At 39.3% G+C, this 18,621-nt stretch overlaps 1 protein-coding gene across 2 annotated transcripts in view; it reads left to right on the forward strand.

Moving 5' to 3' along the window:
• Window positions 1-16,733, forward strand: part of FUT9 (fucosyltransferase 9) — a 112,150-nt gene extending 95,417 nt beyond the window's left edge. For both annotated transcript variants that reach the window (XM_054818812.1, XM_054818811.1), the window contains one exon: window positions 7,650-16,733. In XM_054818812.1, the coding sequence (XP_054674787.1) occupies window positions 7,658-8,737 (1,080 nt within the window). In that variant the 5' untranslated portion in view covers window positions 7,650-7,657 and the 3' untranslated portion in view covers window positions 8,738-16,733. The remainder of the gene's footprint in view (window positions 1-7,649) is intronic.
• Window positions 16,734-18,621: the final 1,888 nt, after the last annotated feature.

Consider the following 18,621-nt stretch of genomic DNA (forward strand, 5'->3'; position numbering starts at 1 on the left):
TAGGAAATAAGCCAGAAGCAACTGTGATTCTGGGGTGTGGAGTTTAGGACACATGCACAGTAAAGTCCATGATTATTCTTCTGGCACTTCATGCTCCATCTCTGGCTTAGCTCACACTGTTTTCACAGCTACTGTGAGTTAACTAGGGCTCTCTGGCGGGCTGGTGGCCATCCCAAACACATAGCTTGTGCAGGTATGTTATTCATATTTCAGCTGGTCGGCTGCAGTTTTACAAGCCAGCCACAAAGCTACTGAAGAGCCCTTTCTGCAGTTCTGGCAGAATCGGAGAGAACAGCAGTTTGCTGTCCCCAAAGCACATGGAAAGAAGGGAGAAAGAGACCACTTGCTTCTGGAGCAGCTTTTCTTTGATCAACTTCATTTGGTGCAGGGCCTCTTCAGGGCTTTTCAAAGAAGTGTGGACTGGCTTGTGATGCATAGCTAGGATGAGCTTTATCTTCAGGAAGATAAAAAGCACTTTCCAGGCAAGGCAGATAAAGTTTGCTGCTAAGCTACAGTGGTGAAGAACTCCTTTTTCTGTAGCTAGCACAGTATGGAAAGCCACTACCCCTTTCACAGAAAGCCATCGGTCATAAACTAGCTGTGATGTGGACAAGTCAACGTGGAAGTTAAGGTAAAAAAGGTCTTGTCTCTGCATGTTACCAAGGCTGGCAATGCTGCTGAGGTTTCTGATAGCTTTGCATGCATGTATTTTCCAATTGTGCCATGGAGGGAACCAATAGTACCCACGTTCCCTCTGAGACAAACATAAAAGCTCATAAATAGAAGGTGACACAGCCGCAGTGTGAAGTGGGGTGTCCTGACACTAATGCCAGATTGTCTGGAAAAGTTCCTTGCCGATAGGATTGTGGGGTAATTCCACTTCTCTTTTCTTTTTTCCATATCTGGCAGTGGGGGTGGAGACAGGGTCGCTCCAGTACGCACAGCAACGCTGCGGCCATTTCCCTCTGTCACTCTGAGAGACTCCGCGTCCCTGGCTAATGCCTTTTGCTGTACAGTCGGATTGCAGAAAGGAACGGCCGAGCTGTTGCCTAAGCAGCTGGAGAGTGACAGCGTGTGCCTGCCATGGGGAGAAGGAGAGGATAGATGGCAGTCGCAGGGGAAGGCTGGGGGCTGCTGAGCCATAGCAGCACGCCGTGCATTGCACAGCAACTGGGAGAAGGGAGCTGAGAATAGGGTTTTCCTCAGCAAGGCCTGAGGGGACAAGATTCAGACATTCTCAAAAAAGCAGCAGTACCCCAGCTAGGAATTGACACGAAGCTTTACGCTTTGCCTTTGAAAATAGGGAGTTTTTTGTTGTTGTCCATGCGATTTTTCAGTTTCCTTCACATTTTCACTGTGTACAGTATGACTATTTCACAGTTTGCAAGACCAGTTTCAAGATGGGGGATTTTTCTACTCATTTATTCAGCAATTCTTTGCAGTTTTAGACTGCCTATTTGTGTTTTTATTAGGTGCTTTTTACAAGAATCTGTGTTTAAAATTATTCACCGAGCACAAGGCTGGAAGGAATCAAGCGAGGTCATCTAGCCCAGCCCCAGGACCTGGAGGCAGAATCTGATCTCTCATTGCTGAGTGATGCTTGTCTAACCTGTTCTTTGCAGTCTCCAGTCATAGGTTCAGCACCATCCCTAAGCAATCTGTCTTAATAGCTACCTGTCCTCGGAGTGCTCTTAGATCATTTTGCTAAAACTGTTCAAAATAAAAATATCCACTGTTGAATAAAACGATACTATACTGTTCTCAAAGTGCAAATACACAGAACTGGAATGTGAGGAACTGAGCAAATAACCCGAAAACTAAGGAGGTGGAGAGGGGAAGAAAAAGAATCTTGCAAACAATGGAATAAAAATATGCAGTCTGAGATTAGCAGCTCATTCAACTTTCAGCCTTTAACTGTATGCAGCTCTGTTGAGCCTTTTCATACTGGGCTGCTTTCAGAAATCTGTGGGACAGGCATGGAAAGGCGTGGAAGCAAGCCCATGTTTGGATGGTGGGGGGAAAAAAATCCACCATTCCCCTTGCTACAGAGGAGGCGTAACTGGGAGCCGTGAGAGTTAATTCCAATAAAAAGAAGAATTCTTCAGTCTCTGAGAGCTAAAGCAAAAGCAGTTTAGGGCATGTCCACATAGCAGTGACTTGGAGATAAGAAGTCACACTCAGGCTATCCTGAGGCAATCAGTTTTCTTTTAATACTGCAGGTGAAAAAGCTCCAGCTAATTGGAAGTGTGGTCTAAGAAAACACAGCTTTTAGCATAAATGCAGATATGCCATGGCTGAGGCTGTGAAACATGCCAGAGGACAGGGAGAGCAATTTCAAATGAGCCTTCTTTCTAACAATAAGTTGTTCACTCATGATTCCTATCAGTTCCCACTGCATTCCACTGTCCTTTTAATAGTCCCAAAGTATCTACCTAGCTAGCTCTCTGCTTCTGAATGGGCATACCTCTGACACCTCTGTTTGCCTCCTCTGCTCCTCAATCTTGGTAAGTTCTGTGTGCCAGAAATGCCCAGTCTGATCCCGGGAGGGATCCTCAGAGACTATCTGTCTTCAGGTTGTTAAGTATTTCTTCTGAGACTGAGTGATGATGAAGATAAGAGTTAGCACTGAACACTTAAGAATTCTAAGGTGAGAAAAGTAACAAGTGATTTTTTTATTCATTATTCAGTGTCCATGATTTCAAAAATCTTTGCTCCAGCTTAATTTTAAAATACCGTCCTTGTCCTGTGGAAAATCTCAGTACTACACTAGTAATGAAATTTATACCTCTGCAAGTAGTGATATATTTTGGGCTACTGGCAAAATCTTGAGGGTATACCAGAGCAAGTAATGTAAAAATATACCAGGGAAACAGGCATTGGTATTATTGACCAAAAAGATTACATTTTCTCCCTCCTGCAGTGTTGCATAACCAGAAAATTATTGGAGTGATTGAGAAGTCAGTGTTGTAATGAAGCCATGATAAAACAGTTCCTATAAAATTCCATTTTATTTCTTAGGGAACATGATGCATTTGCAAAATAGATATCTTTTTGCAAGCCTTGCCTGGTGTACTTGGAGTTAACGCTACTGGTACCCTGTTACTATCTGCCTGTTTGTGTTGCTACTAAATGGAGTTGCTTGCTGATGGAATGCCAAGTTTTGCACTTAAAAAGGAGTCTTGCTAAGTTTTGTACCAAGAGCAATAGTCTTGTACTGATGAAATACTATACCTTCAACTTGGAAAAAAAGCACCTAGAAAATAGTTGCTATGTCACAACACTCTGAAATGTACTTTATAACAAAACTATCAAAAGTACCAAATTCTTCCAGTTGGCAAAAGTCTCAGTAAACACATTTCTTTGACAAAGTTTTCTTTTCAGAGTCTGGCACGCCAGAGATTGATGGGGGAGGGGATCCACAAAAAGGAAATTTGTGATTTTGTGGTAGAAGGAAAGCCATGAAAGAGGAAGGGTGAGCTAAGGTTACTTGGCTGGATGTCTTGTAACAAATGTCTCCTTAGTGTCACCTTTACAGTGAGAATCGCAGCAGGAGATCCATGGTTGTCTTAGGCACAAAAGTGAAGAAGGAAATAAATAAATGTGGAAAAGACTTCACGTTTTGCAGAATATTGTGAAAAAAATATTTCATGAATTCTAGTGGACAAACGAAAACACACAACCTATACTTCCTAGCAGTATGGACAAGCTACTTCTCAAGAAAATAGTATTTGTCAACAGGTGCTACCATATGCCTTCACTGTACTGTGTGCAGTACTCAGTCCCAAAAGCCATGAAGGCAGAGTTTGCTGGTCCATTCCACAGGTTCCTCAATCTGCTTTATGAAGCACAGATGTTCTTGTATCTGAGGTTAATACTTCATCCTGAAAAATTACTGCTATTCCCAGTGCACGTCTTAATAGTTATTACTGGAGTTAACACAAAATGGAATAGAAAAATAGACTTCCATGACAAAATCCTGTCCAGCTTCTTGGGGTATAGGTAAGTGGTATTTTTAGGAGTCTGCTCAGGTCTTCTGCTTCCTTGCAAGCCTCTCATTCCAGCTTTTAATGGGTCTTGCTTTTACAACCCTTTTCCACCATCCCATTAGCAGTAGCTTCAAAGTGAAGAATGCCAGTGATGCCTATACATTCAACGGATGTATGTGTCTGCGTAATGAACAGTTAGTTCTCTGAATCCAAAGGATGGGAAACTAAGAAGGACTATCCTGACTGTCAGCTAGTGTTTTGGTGAAAGGCAAAATCTAAGAACCATGATCCCAGATCAGGAGGGGGCACGTGATTTCACAGGGCAGCAAAGCAATGCAAGGAAGCAGATCTGGAAGGGATAAAATAGGTAAAATCACCCGTTTAATGTTGTGAGATGTTAATATTGGTACTCTGGGTGACACAATCAGCAAATGTTTATCCTCACATTGTCACTACAATTCAAAAGCTTCCTACGCAAATGCAACACCGTGGACAGACCAGAATTTCAAGCAGAGAACAGACTACATAATATCTGGTCATCTCCTATGCAGCAAGAACTGCCATGTGATGATGCAGGGGTTTATTAGTTAGAGCTTAGTGTAAAATAATCCCTACCAGAGACACTTGTGTCAAAGGGCTTTTAACTGGAGGGCGACTAAATTATAAGGTGCAATGTTAAGGTCTTTTTCTGATTTGTCATCCACTTCAGTCCCTAGAAAATGAAGTGTCTCTGAGAATAGACACGTTTCCCAACCTATTGTTCAAACTCAGCTCACGCTATCCGTTCAGTGAAAAGCCGTACCTATTCCGTGTGTTGGTTTCAGCAGCACAGAAACAAAGAACAGAGTTACATGAAGATCAGCTCAGTCTCTTGTTTTTGCCTTGAGCTTCATCTCCTAGAGCTGCTCAACCTAAATCCTTTCTTCCTCAGAGACGCCGCTCTGACTTTTGCTGCAGTAAGGCAGGGAAGCTGCCTTCTGCTCTCGTGGGTCATAACCTCCCCTCTAGACATATTTTCCAGCAAAAATCAACATAGGCTAAAAAAAGCCAGTGTGACATTGCTGTAAAACCACTTACTTCTTTCAGAGGAATTTAAACTGATGAGGATAAATGGAAAAGCCATGGACACAACAGTTCCTCCCCTTTACTCCCTTCAGGATCATTTTGCTGAAAGCAGAGAGGACCTGCTAAACTATGTCCAAAAGAAGGGGGCCGAGACAAGAGTCAGACTCAACATACCACTGTATTTTATATAACTGTACTGGGTGTCCAGGTGCTGGCAGCGGGGGCTGCAGGGTGACCTCTGTGAGGAGAGGTCGGGGCTGCCCCGTGACGGCCACAGCCAGTTCCAGCCATTTCAGAGGACCCACCACAGGGCACGGCTAGGCCCCGCAGCCACAATGGTGGAAGCATATTTAAGAAAGGCACAGGTAGTGAGGAATAAGGGGGAAAAAAAGGATGAGAAACAGCCCAGTGAGCACCAAGGTCAGCGAAGGAGGATGGGAGGAGGTGGTCTAGGCGCTGGAGCAGAGATTCCCTGCAGCTCATGGAGGACCACAGTGGAGCAGATGATAGCCACACTTCAGCCCAGGGAGGACCTCATGCCAGAGCAGAGGGCTATGCCCTGAAAGAACTGTGGCCCATGGAGAGCCCACGCAGGAGCAGAGATTTTTTTCCTGAATGTTTTGTATCTCATGGGAAGGACCCATGCTGGAGCAGGGGAAAAGTGTGAGGAGGAAGGAGTGGCTGAGAGGAATCATTGTGGACTGACCACAAACCTCCATTCCCCAACCTGAGCCTGGGAAGAAGTTGAGGGGGGAGTTATTATTTTAAATTTTGTCTTTGTTTCTCACTATCCAAATCTATTTTTAATTGGCAATAAATTGCATTAATTTTCCCCAAGATGAGTCTGTTTCGCCTGTGACAGTAATTGGTGAATGATCTCCCTGTCCTTACCTCAACCCACAAGATTTTCATCTTATTTTCTCCCCCTGTCCTTCTGAGGAGAGGGAGTAAGAGAGCGGCTGGGTGAGTGTCTGACAACCAGCCAAGGTTAACCCACCACAATAGCTAAAACCAGAATTAAGACCATCTGCCTTCACAAAATGAAGGAGACATTGTGGCAAATTCCTTTTTCCTCAAGATGTAATGTTAGAGTAAAGCTAAGCATGACATTCCCTCCTTTTTCCTTTCCTCAACAATGAATGTGAAAATGTTTTTGTTGTAATTGCAGTGCTATACTCACACATCAGGTTTTTTACACTCCCAAAGCAGCAGAGTTATGTTGCATTAATGGACCTCTGAATCATATTCTACCATGTATTCATTCTGAATTTGACTACTTATTTCACAGGTTAGAGGAGAGGAGCTATGAAATGGGCTTAAAAGGACTGAATTTCACTTTCTACTTTCTGCGACCTTGAATTTTTATTTATTTATTTATATTATATATTTTAAGTATGTATTTAGGGGTGAGATTTTTACACATTTTTTTGTGGAGCCAGCTAGTAAAGATCACACAAAAACCCCAAATAATTGGAAAAAAAATGCAGAAAAAGAAAGCCAGACAAATTTTACAGTGATTGAAATGCATTGCAGAATTACCTTTCTAAAATAGGCTAGTATATTCAGAACACTTCTTTTTGGTAACTAACTTCCACTCCTTTTCCCTCCTATGTCATAGTGCTCTTTACATGGTTAACTGTTTTTATGTTTAGAACGCCTCTGATTTCTAGGGCTACATTCAGGAGCAAAGGTTAGCAATAAGCAACCCCTAACTTTGCTAGGTTTTACAAGAACCATATGGAAGAGAAGGTCTGGGAAGAGATTTATCACTTCTTTCAGGAAGAGGCAATCAGAGGGAGGACAAAGGCAGCTGTATGACCTCCTCACCCCTTTTTCCCCATGTTAAAAATGGTACCTTACAAAGATGCAGCATATCTCTACTTTTCCTAATTTTTAACACAGAGCTGTAGGATAAAAACATAATCAAATATTTAAGGATATCTTTTTACTCATTTTTCTTTATGTGAGAACTATGGGAGGCTGTACATGGGAACAGAGGAGCTGAGGACCTCTATCGCTGCTTTCCTTCCCTTGCTATTTTAGGAGTCCTCTCGAGAAGGCATGAATGTTCATCCCCATGTAGCCATCAGGCATGAACTAGTTTTCTAACAGTCTTATTGATTACAGAACTAAAGTTCCATTCCCTTCCTTTTTCATTCCTCTAATCCTATCACAAATCACAAACATGAATGGACCAAATCTGCAGCATGTTATCCCTTACACAGACAGAAGGATAGAATCAAAGTGTAGTTTTATCTGCCTTGTAAGTGTCTTAAACTCTTGGCCTAGGTTCTAAGCACAAAGGGTCCTCAAGATATGTACTGATTTATATCAAGTATGAGATGCATTAAAATCCTGCTTTTAATTTATGTCAATTAGCTTTTAATGTGAAGAGGAGAAATATTGTCAGTTTGTCATGAATAGCATGCAAGAACCCATACCCTCTCCACTCAAAGGAAATTTCCGAGGTTACAGCTCAGTGATATTGAAGTTCTATCCATTTTGATGTCTGATGTCTGATTGCTTTAACAGGACATATATATGTAATTTAATGCCTGACATTATTTTCTCTCTTTCTCTTCCTCTCTTTTTTCTTAGAACAAATTATGACATCGACATCTAAAGGAATTTTCCGGCCATTTTTTATTATCTTCATTGTCCTTGGTTGTTTCATGGCATTTATACTGATTTATATCAAACCAACAAATAGCTGGATCTCTGGTCCTATAGAATCAGCCAGCTCAGTTTTGAAAATGAAAAGCTTCTTTTCTTCCAAAACTGATAATCTTAATGAGACTACTATTTTGATCTGGGTTTGGCCATTTGGTCAGACATTCGATCTAACATCCTGCCAAACAATGTTCAATATCCATGGGTGCCATCTGACTATTGACCGCTCACTATATAACAGATCCCATGCTGTTCTCATTCATCACAGGGACATTAGCTGGGATCTGACCAATTTACCTCAGCAAGCCAGGCCACCATTCCAGAAGTGGATTTGGATGAACTTGGAGTCTCCAACTCATACTCCACAAAAGAGTGGCATTGAACACCTCTTTAACCTGACCCTGACTTATCGGCGTGATTCAGATATTCAGGTGCCTTATGGCTTCATGATGGTCGGTACAAGTTCCTTTACATTTGAAGTGCCAAGTAAGGAGAATTTGGTCTGTTGGGTTGTAAGTAACTGGAACCCTGAGCATGCTCGAGTCAAGTATTACAATGAGCTTAGCAAATACATTGAAATCCATACCTATGGACAAGCCTTTGGAGACTACGTCAACGATAAAAACTTGATTCCAACTATCTCCACTTGCAAATTCTACCTTTCCTTTGAAAACTCAATCCACAAAGATTACATTACTGAGAAACTTTACAATGCTCTTCTGGCCGGATCGGTACCAGTTGTACTGGGCCCTTCCAGAGAAAACTATGAGAATTACATTCCAGCAGACTCTTTCATACACGTCGAAGATTTTCTCTCCCCCAGAGAGCTGGCAGAATATCTTCTGATGCTTGACAAAAATAACAAGATGTACCTTAGTTATTTCAATTGGAAGAAGGATTTCTCAGTGCATCTTCCTAGGTTCTGGGAATCACACGCATGTCTCGCTTGTGATCATGTGAAAAGACACCAGGAATACAAGTCCATTGGAAATTTAGAAAACTGGTTCTGGAATTAATTTGTGTGTGCGTGTGTGCACGTGTGAGTGTGTGTGCACGTGTGTGTGTGTGCATATGTGTGTGTGCACGCACACGCACACACACTTTTTTGAAGAAGCCAGAAGAAACTTCAGTCCAAGTGGAGAGAAAAGGAAAAGAGAAAAAAAAGGAGGAAAAAGAGAACTTTATGTCATGGTTTATCAACTATCCTCTGTTGGCTACCCTATATATATTTTGTAAGAGATTTTAAAAGATCAGCAGCAGCAGTCATCAATACTCAGTTTTAAATTATAATGTACATACTAATTATGTGCACTGAAGAATATTTGATTGTTTACTATAATTTTTAAACAAGATTTTCCACGTTTTCTGTGAAATATGTCCCAGTCGTACACTTAAAGTAGCCATTTTTAACACTTCTTTTTTATTTTTAACATTACATTTGCTGTTTAACCTATTTGGAAAATGAGGACACAACTTTTAAATGCCAGAGAGAATTTTAAGAACATAATTTACTGTTCCAGTGTGAAATGTGTGTAATATTTCAAAAGACAGTAAAGTTTTTTATGGTTCGTCTTACATTTTAAGAACACAGTAAAGTTCAATAAGTACCATTATTCCAGTGTGATCAGTTGCACCCCTTTTTAAGGGTGAACAACCTAGAAATATAGTTTTTAAAAGGTATTACAACAGTAGACAGTCTTTGTTTCTAAAAAAGAAGATGTTTCCTAACAAATAGCTCCATGAAGTTACTTTAGGAATATGTCTGTTCTCATGCTCCGAAGAATAAAGAAGTCAGATATAGAGAAGATGAACAACCTTAGTGACTAAAGCCCAGGTTCATCCCATTTTTGAGTTTATTTAAATGCAGCATGTCCTTTAAGTCTCATTGTGTCTCAAGTGTTGTTTACTTGAACCAGGGCTGTAAGTGGTGTTACACTGATAGAGATAACCAGATTTTAACATAGGCATTTGATTACATCAGCCTCATGCACTGAATTCAGCTGGTAATAATGGATTTTTAGAAATAGCTTGTTAAAAAATTTTATCAATTTCTTTCATATAATTTCTGTGAAACTGTGAAATTACCCCCAATTCTATAAAGATCTGTTGAATTTTAATTGTAGCTGGATAACTTGCTGTTATGGCTCACGAATGTGGGAAAAAAAAAGTGACTAAACAGTCTATTTTCTGAAAGAAATATGCTGAAATTCAGTAAATAAGTTATCACGCTGACATATTCAACCATTCAACTCTTCAAGCTAATGAGTTTTAGGTTTTGAAAATAGTTTATATGTGACAGGTATAAACAAATGCACTCTTAAGAGCAGCAGTTACTATCAAAATTTGAATATATAAATAAATTCTTAAGTATTAAATTTGCTCTGATAGCAAATATGAAAATGTGATGATTGTCATGATTGTTTAAAATGTCTTCTTTTAAAATGTGTCATTTGATTTTATTACTTTTTTCTTCCAGCTAAGATTTAAATACCTGATTGGTATATATATTCATGTGTACAAAGTTAGTTTAATGACATAAATGTTTGGATGTGTTTTGGTATCAAGAGAAAGCCAATCATCAGCTTGGTTTTTCAGGTCAAAATGTTACAAATCACACCTTCTACTGGAGGAAAAAAAATATATTAATTGGAAAAACATCAGCTTATGTGATGTGTAAGGCCTTGATGAAGCAATGTTGTTGATGAAGTACTTAAGATTAAACTTGCAGACAACAACATTGCTGAAGTAAAGGAATAAGGGGTAAAAAGTGATAAACATTTAGCAAAAGACAAGACGATTTGTCAGATTGTTTGGGGTTTTTTTACCCCAGGCTGGAATAGAAACACAGAAGGCTGTAAGAGTAATGTAGTTGCATTTCTAAAACAGGAAGTTCCATGGAAAGGTTATAGAAACACTTGTGCTCTCCCTATGGCTTCAAAAGTTGTTTTCCGAACCAGATGTTTATTTATACTATTTATTGCTGTCTTTAAAAGCTAGTTTGCAATATACTGTGAACCTCCTAGAGTCACCAGCATTCCAGTACGAAACAAGATGAGCTTACCTTGCAAATTCATGCAATATAATGAAACCCAGTCTTCTAAAAAAAAAACCCCTGCTGACAGGGATGTATTGTGAGTAGTATTTCTGTCATTTTGAAGGCAAGTGGCTATTGCCTATGGTCTGTCCTATAGGACATCATATCTTTTGTTTTCGGGAGGGCTGTGGAATTCTCAGTCACTGAATATGCCACTGCTTTGGCTGGATAATCTGATTCCCTTGATGCTGGAATTTGGAAGTTCTTTGTATTGATCTCAGCGGAAGTACCTTGACCCCTTGGTGAACGTGCACAGCCCCTTATTTCATTCCTCATTTCAGATAATGGGAGCTGTGCTGAGTGTTACAAGGCCTTATGGTAAATCAGACTGGTTTCTTGGCATCAAGATTCAGCCAATAATTTTTTGTATTAATAACAACTAAGCACAATAATAAGATATATGACTTGTTACTACAAATATTAATTGGTGTATACACAGGAAAGTTTTGAAATACATGCTAAATTTTAAGCCTGTAAGTAATGTCATTACCTCTGTGAGCACTGGATCCAGTCAGCATGGCTAATCTTGTGCTGAATTTTAAGAAATGTGAAAGTCTTTTGCAGGAACTGGCAAGAGAGTTTTCTCTTCACAAAAACTCCACAAAAGGCTTGTATACTTTGCATTCAGGATGCATTGCTAAAATTGTTTCAAAGACTGATAAAACAGGAGAGAAATCTAATCCAGACAGAAATGACCAAGAATCATGACCAAATCCTAAGCAAGAGACATGACCCTAACGCTTCACTGACAGTCTTGAAGAGTGTGGGCTGGATCCTATGTGAGCCAGACATTTTATGAAGAGTTTAAGGTGATCTACAAGTATCAAGTCTTAAGCTGTTCTGGATATAAAGAGCTTTGCTGACAGAAGATGAAGTGTCTTCAGGCATGTCCAGCCTAGGTGGTAAATGATGGGAAGCAATGGATGTAAAACATCTGAACTCCATGTATGCATAAAGGCAATCTACCTAGACCTATACACCTAACTCACAGAAGATTGATTCTAGTCTATACATAACATTAAGCATTGTGATGTCTCTGCTCTGTCAGTGAGCTACCCTACACGAACAGTTAGCATAAATAGACTCAAATAGTAAATCACTGTGAAGGAAAATGAACAAAAACAATTAATTATGGAAGGGTAAATTACGTGGAATTAGTTAAAATAAAGAACAAGGTATTATTTATGCCTTGGTACCACCGGCAAAAGAAGATAGTTGTACAAGACAATAGAAATGAAAGATGAGAAATCACACCAATTTTTACTATTTTCTCAACAATTTTATTTCAGGCATTCAGTTTATTTTATTTGCCAGCCCACAATAACCTTGCATATGCACTTGTCACAGGTTAACTTGGCAGTCACTGAAGACAGAGAGTAATCATTATTCTTTCTTTTACAATGGCTTCTTTTGGATGTTTTTAGGCTCTCTGTCGTGCACTGAGATATCAACATTACTGCCTTTCTCAGTGTGGAAAATAAGATCCAAAACAGATAAAATACTAACTGCAGATGCATTGCTACCCCACTGAATGTGAACATCCATCAGACAAAACTGGCAGCAGATCCTTCTAAAGCAGAGTTTTCCTTTCATTTCACAGACACTCAAGGACCACAGCAGCTCTTGCTCAGTATGAGATCTCCATTCCTTAGTGAATCCTGGTTGCCAGTTTCTTTGAATACCTCTTGCCATCCAAGATGGCTGTACTCACAATGAACAAGCAGCCTGCGCGAGGCCCACAGAATGTGCGAGACACAGACGGCAACATATTTGTCTTTTAAGAAACAGCTCAAATAAAATGAAAGTTGGACTGAGAGAGCATGAACGTGGGGATTTGTAGAGTTCATGCAGGCTGAGCAAGATATGGGAAATTGGCACCACTGAGCACAGTAAACAGCTACCTACTGTTTCTAGCTACTCATGTTTGTCTCTCAAACTGGACTTTAAAAAAAAACAAACCCCACAAAATTTTCTCCCATCTCTAATCAAGCAAGCTTCAGTTAAATAACCAATAACTGTTGCTGATTATTCAAGCATGGATCTCCTGTTGGCCTTGTATTATCTCTTATTAGATAAAAAGTAATATTTGGGGGAAAGAGTGAAGTCTGACAGTAAGCTAATCATATTTCTTATCTGCTTTCAACAATCCTTATTCTTCTTTTCTTTTCTTTTCTTTTCTTTTCTTTTCTTTTCTTTTCTGATTTTGAAGTAAATCTTCATGTCCTCACGCAACAATACTTTCTGGGCTTGATTCAAGAAAGACCTTAAGCACATGCATATGACCATGAGATTCAAGCACGTGTTTAAATTTAAGAGCATCTTAATTGCTTTAATGCATTGGGGCTTCAACCAGTATGTTTTTATTGCCTTTGGGAATTGCGCCAGGCAGCACAACCTATAGCCAACAGAGACCAATTTGTATGGCCTCTTTTGCATCATGTGTGTCCATCCTGTGAGCGGACTGGCTACTGAAAACTGGACTAATTCTGGCTTAGTGTCTATCCAACACACCTTGACCCTTCTCTTCTGCTTCAGCACGCTACGTGCGCCACCATTGTGTCATGCTATCCACTCAGCGCGGCACTCCTCCTTACAGCATCCCTGTGCGGTGCAGGGTGAACGAACGTGCGTGTGGCAGAAGGAGCTGAGGCTTGTTGAGATAGCACTTTAAGGACTGTCCTAGGAAGGAAGCGTAAAACCTGGTCATGTGTGCATCCTTTTAATCTGGACTGACTGTGCCCTAGAGAGGGTCAGTCTCAGCCATACCTGATTTTCCTCTTGGAGGAAAATTATTTGGTTCAGTCTACATGAGACTGTGAGTGCGAAGCGGGCACAAGAGGTATGTCTGCGCAGGCTCCTGACCTATTTAAACTTAATGGTGAAAGTTAATTAAGTGGAATAGCTGGGGTAAAAAACAACCTTCTTATTCATGGATGTTTCCCTTCTAATATTTGAATAACTAGTTCTAGTGCTATTGCCAATTCTACCTTCAGAGAACCAGTGTAAAATTCGTATTGGTTAGGTATGTTCATAAAAGGTACAGAAATGCCAATAAATTGATTAAATAAACCATGCAGTAGTAATTTTAATTCACGGCACAAATGCCACAGAGTGATACAGATGATAAAACCATAAACTCATGAGAAATAATTAGGCCTAGGGACATCACCCTGAAGTTTTCATATTGGAAAAAGTCACTTCATTACTCTGTTGGAAAGGTAATTAATTGGGAATCTTTTATGTCACCATATTCTCTACGCAATTAACTGAAACCAACAGCTTCTGTGCAGTGAATAGTTCAGAGATTTGCTCAAGTGGCAGAGAGCCTTTCACCTCCGGGTTAATAGCCTGAATTATGAGTAGGTTGGTACAGACCGCTGTCTGGCAACTTCTAGTAGATGACTCGGTGATCTCAGTCAGGTTTCTCACTCCTGCTTTCAGCCAAGGAGGCAAAGAACTGAACCGAGACTCATCTGACATCTTCTGTGCATTTTTTGGCATGCTCACGGGGTGGCTTAGGATAGTCTCACTCCTGCAGCCTGTACCATGCCTGTTTATGATTACGCAGAAGACTTGGCTGTTCCAAGAAGTAAGAGCATTAGCATTTTTTTGACATATTGTGCCAGTCTGTGCAAATGAAGTATTCATACATGAGGGAACTCTTCATTAACATTCCTAAGTAAATAATTAGTAGGAAAATCATTTAATCATTGCAAATTGGCAGCAAAAGCAATTGTTTGTTATTCTTTGTATGAATTAGTCCAGTGGAAGACAGGCTTTGATGAAACCTTATCCCCCTGACCTGATACAGCCTGTTTGGTTCCAGATACAGGGACATGTATGACAGCAAAATTTGAAAGGTATACGGTAAACCAACATATATATATATAGAGAGAGAGAGAGAGAGAGTTGGGATAAATTTCCCATAGAGACTTGAAGCTGTAACTAAACACTTTAGCAGTCGCCAGATGAAAAATGGTCCCATCAATCCTTTTCTTTATAACATGATAGGAAAAGCCAGTCTGATAAATGCTGTTTGGCAAATAAATTAACCATAAAATCTGCATTTTCCTTTGCTGTTTTGTTTTGTAACAAACATGTTCTAAGAGATGAGATTAAAAAGTTGGGAAAGTTAACTCCCTTGGTGCGATTTAATGTTTTAAAGATTCAGTGGATATACTGAAGAGAAGAAAGTGAGAAGCTTTTCCATCTATACAAAATCCTATTGTGCCAAACTGTTTCCAGTGGATGAACAGAACAGTTAAATACACTGACTTTTTATTAGGATTTGCAAAATCTTCTATTAACGCACTGTAATTTTGCACTATTTTGTAAGAAAAGAAAAAAGGAAAAAGAAAAAAGGAACTGAAAAAGAAACAGAAAAAAATCTAAAAATAGATGCCAAATGTATAGTTTGTAAAATACTATTTTTCTTATATAAGGTGTCATCACATTGTGAATCTAACTGTGTTATTGTAAACTGTGAAAAATGTGATTGATGTACTGTCGTGACACAGCCTACCAAGGATCATTTCAAATACACAGATTAGTCACCTGGACTTGTTTATATGAAACATATTCATAAATCTGAGATCACTTTTATACTTATTTTTTGTAGACTATTTTTCCACATTTACAACACAACTGTTATTTTATATCAAACATTAATTTTGCTTTAAAATATTATTTGAATAGGTGGGTGGGTGTCTTAAATGTGCCAGAGATTCAAAACTGTAACAAAAATCATTCAGAAACTATTCTTTGCCAAACTGTAATGCTACTGAAATCGAAGATGTTTTGTTGAACAAGCAGACACACTATCAATAAATGATAGTTCCTGTTCCATGATGATGATGATAATGTTACATTCGCTACCAGGATAAATGCCTGGTAGTTACAAGCTGCGTTTCCCTTCTATCTTTCTGTATGTTGGGGAAATGAAACTGTGTGCCATAGCTGAATGTCATAGATATTCAGCCACTCACATAATGTGCCATGGACTTGACCTCTGAAATACGTTGATGAGAAATAGGAGAAAAACCCTTAAGTTGCTTGTCTTGATTCAAACCCACTTTCTGCGGTGGGTCACGTGAAAATGGGATGGTTGACGCGCGTAGAACTGGTACGGTCTCAGTAAAGGTAGTAAGTTCTGTATGTAGAAACATGGGACCACATTTACTCTCTTGGTGCAAGATCAGGACCAAAGTCCATTTCTTGAGTATTTGAGCTTACACACCTAGCGTTGAGTGAGATCAGACAGGAAGCCTTGCTTCATGTTCTCAGCTAATGATATTCCTTGTACTGACAACTTAATCTTTTATGTGTTTTATATAGTGTATTCATATAAGGCATAAATTCATGTGTAGAAATAGTAACCATGGAAAATTAGATTTTAATAAAAATAATGAAAACCATTCTTACCTGCAGGCACATTTTAAGATGCCATGTTAAAAAGAGATCTTGTAAAAAGTTGTGGTTTTAATTTATTAATGATTGTATATTTTGCCCCATAATATAGACATTTTATAACAGGGGTTCTACCAAACCATTTCTTTGTTCCCTTTGAACAATATCATCACCCTGAGATGCATCAGAAAAATGTAGAGTTTCAACCACTGATGTCTTTCAGCATTTTTTTAATTTGATGTTGTTAAACTTTCTTCTGATTACCTATAGCTATGTTCAGAGTTTTCAACACAATTTGACTGCAGTCAGAAGACACCTACTGTATAAAACTACAGGTAACTGTAACCATTTCAAGGACTTTCATCATTTATGTGAAATTAATATTTCAGAACTCTGATTCCAAGATGGTTAACAAGCAGCTCACTGACTCTTATTTATTGAGCACTGGAATTCTCCCCAAAGGATAAACACTGAATTATGTAAATAATAGTGCTCTATACAAGCCTAACGAATTATTGTAATAGGTATATTTAAAATAAAAAGAGAACATTCTAAGTGTACTATAGTCTTTGATCATTATTTCACAGGTCCAATGTCATTCTTTTTCTTCTTGTGGTAGTTCTCATCAAGAGCCTGTTCTAAAGGTTGTTTCTAGTCATCCCCATGACTTCTGGCTGAGATCTCACAAACAACATTTTAGTTCCTTTTAAGCTGTTACACATGAAATTCTTGTAAGTGTTCAGGGTCAGACTGAGTTTATATGGACTCTTGCATGAATTTGCTGTGTACAGCAAGCAACGCAGCTGAATCGGTATGGTACTACAGCTGAGGTTACTTTGCCTTGCATTAGCAACATAATTATGCAGCACTCTGAGCATTCATTTGAGTTTTCTGAATTTACAAGATATTTTCTACGGGAAAATGAGCTTTTTTAGGTCAAGGTAATCTTACCAAAAAAAAAATCTAAAAGTTCTCAGAGGAGTAGAGTAGTAATTTACATGCTCATATTTCATTGCTTTATCTACTGTACAAATAACCTACATTTGCAGAGCTTAACTGTATTTAAAATAGTAAATGGTTAACAATGGTGTCAGTTTTATTTTTAAATATATATGCAAAACATTGAAATAGCTGCCACTGAAATAAATGTAATAAATAATGCAGAACTCCCAGTTGAGCAGAACATTTGGTCCCAGCAATCGCAAAGTTTATCCGAGACAGGATATTATGCCTGGCTACTGTGCAGCTTGAAGAATGGGTTGGGGTCTTCAAAAATCCTTTTCCTTTCTATCAGGCAAATTTGCATTTCTCCTGAGCTAATAAAACTTTGCTAATTGGGATACATTCTTTAAAAGTTTATTTAATTTATGCCATTTACTCAAACCAAACTTATCAACATCTTGAACTCATCCTTGACAAGTAGAGAGACAGACTGATTTTTTAATAGTACATGGGAAAGGAGTCCCTGCCACATTTCATTCATTCCCCCCCCCCCCCATTTCTCCTTCTTACATTCAAATATCACATCAAAAAGTCAATTTAGGACAGAACATGCAACTTTCTGTCTTTAATGCAGATTTTTTTTCTTTTTCTGAAATGATCCATTTCTTCTTCCTCCCACTTACAAGCTCCCCCTGGATACACCAACCTACTGGACACAAAGCCTCGTGTGTTTGGAAAGCCACCTCTCTGCCCCTGAATGTCAGAAGCAGCCAATCTGCTTCTGAAAGCACAGCACTGAAGTGAAACCTAAAAAAAAAAAAAAAGGTCATGCACAGAAGGTGTGCGGGTTTCTAACACTGCCAGCAATAGGGAGCTATTACAGATGCTGAAACCACATCTGGGGGTGATAAGGCTGCTGCATGCACAACTTCCTCACGCAGCGAAACAAGCAATAAGCCCCACATAAGCTTTACACAGGCTGGTCCTTCAGCACCAAACAGTTCATTGAACCAAACGTGCAGCCGGTGTGAGTCTGAGGGCAGGCTAGCACCTCTCAGCAAGGCTAATGGAGAAGGTGAGACAGACAAACAGATATGCTACTGCTGGGTCCGTTAGCTGTTTGCATCCTGGCTCACCACACCACAAAATATCCCATATCAACTCTCACACTGACTAAAACAGCAGCTTCCTTTCAAGAAATATATTGTCTCAACGTATATTTTAATTCCAATAAAGTCTTTGGATAGGATAACAAGTCTTTAGGCAAAATACCTGGCTGTAGCTTAAGATATCTCAGAGCAGATTATCTACACGTAGGTGTATAGAGGTGCGGTGAATTTCTGAGTTCCCACTACATGCAAAGGAGTTCACAAGTTTAAAAAGTAAATGGAGCAACTCAGCTCACCTACTTGGGGTGTCTTCATCTTTAATCCTGCCTATAGAACACATTAAAAAATA

Source organism: Grus americana, chromosome 3, assembly GCF_028858705.1.
Source record: "Grus americana isolate bGruAme1 chromosome 3, bGruAme1.mat, whole genome shotgun sequence".
Classification (NCBI taxonomy): domain Eukaryota; kingdom Metazoa; phylum Chordata; class Aves; order Gruiformes; family Gruidae; genus Grus; species Grus americana.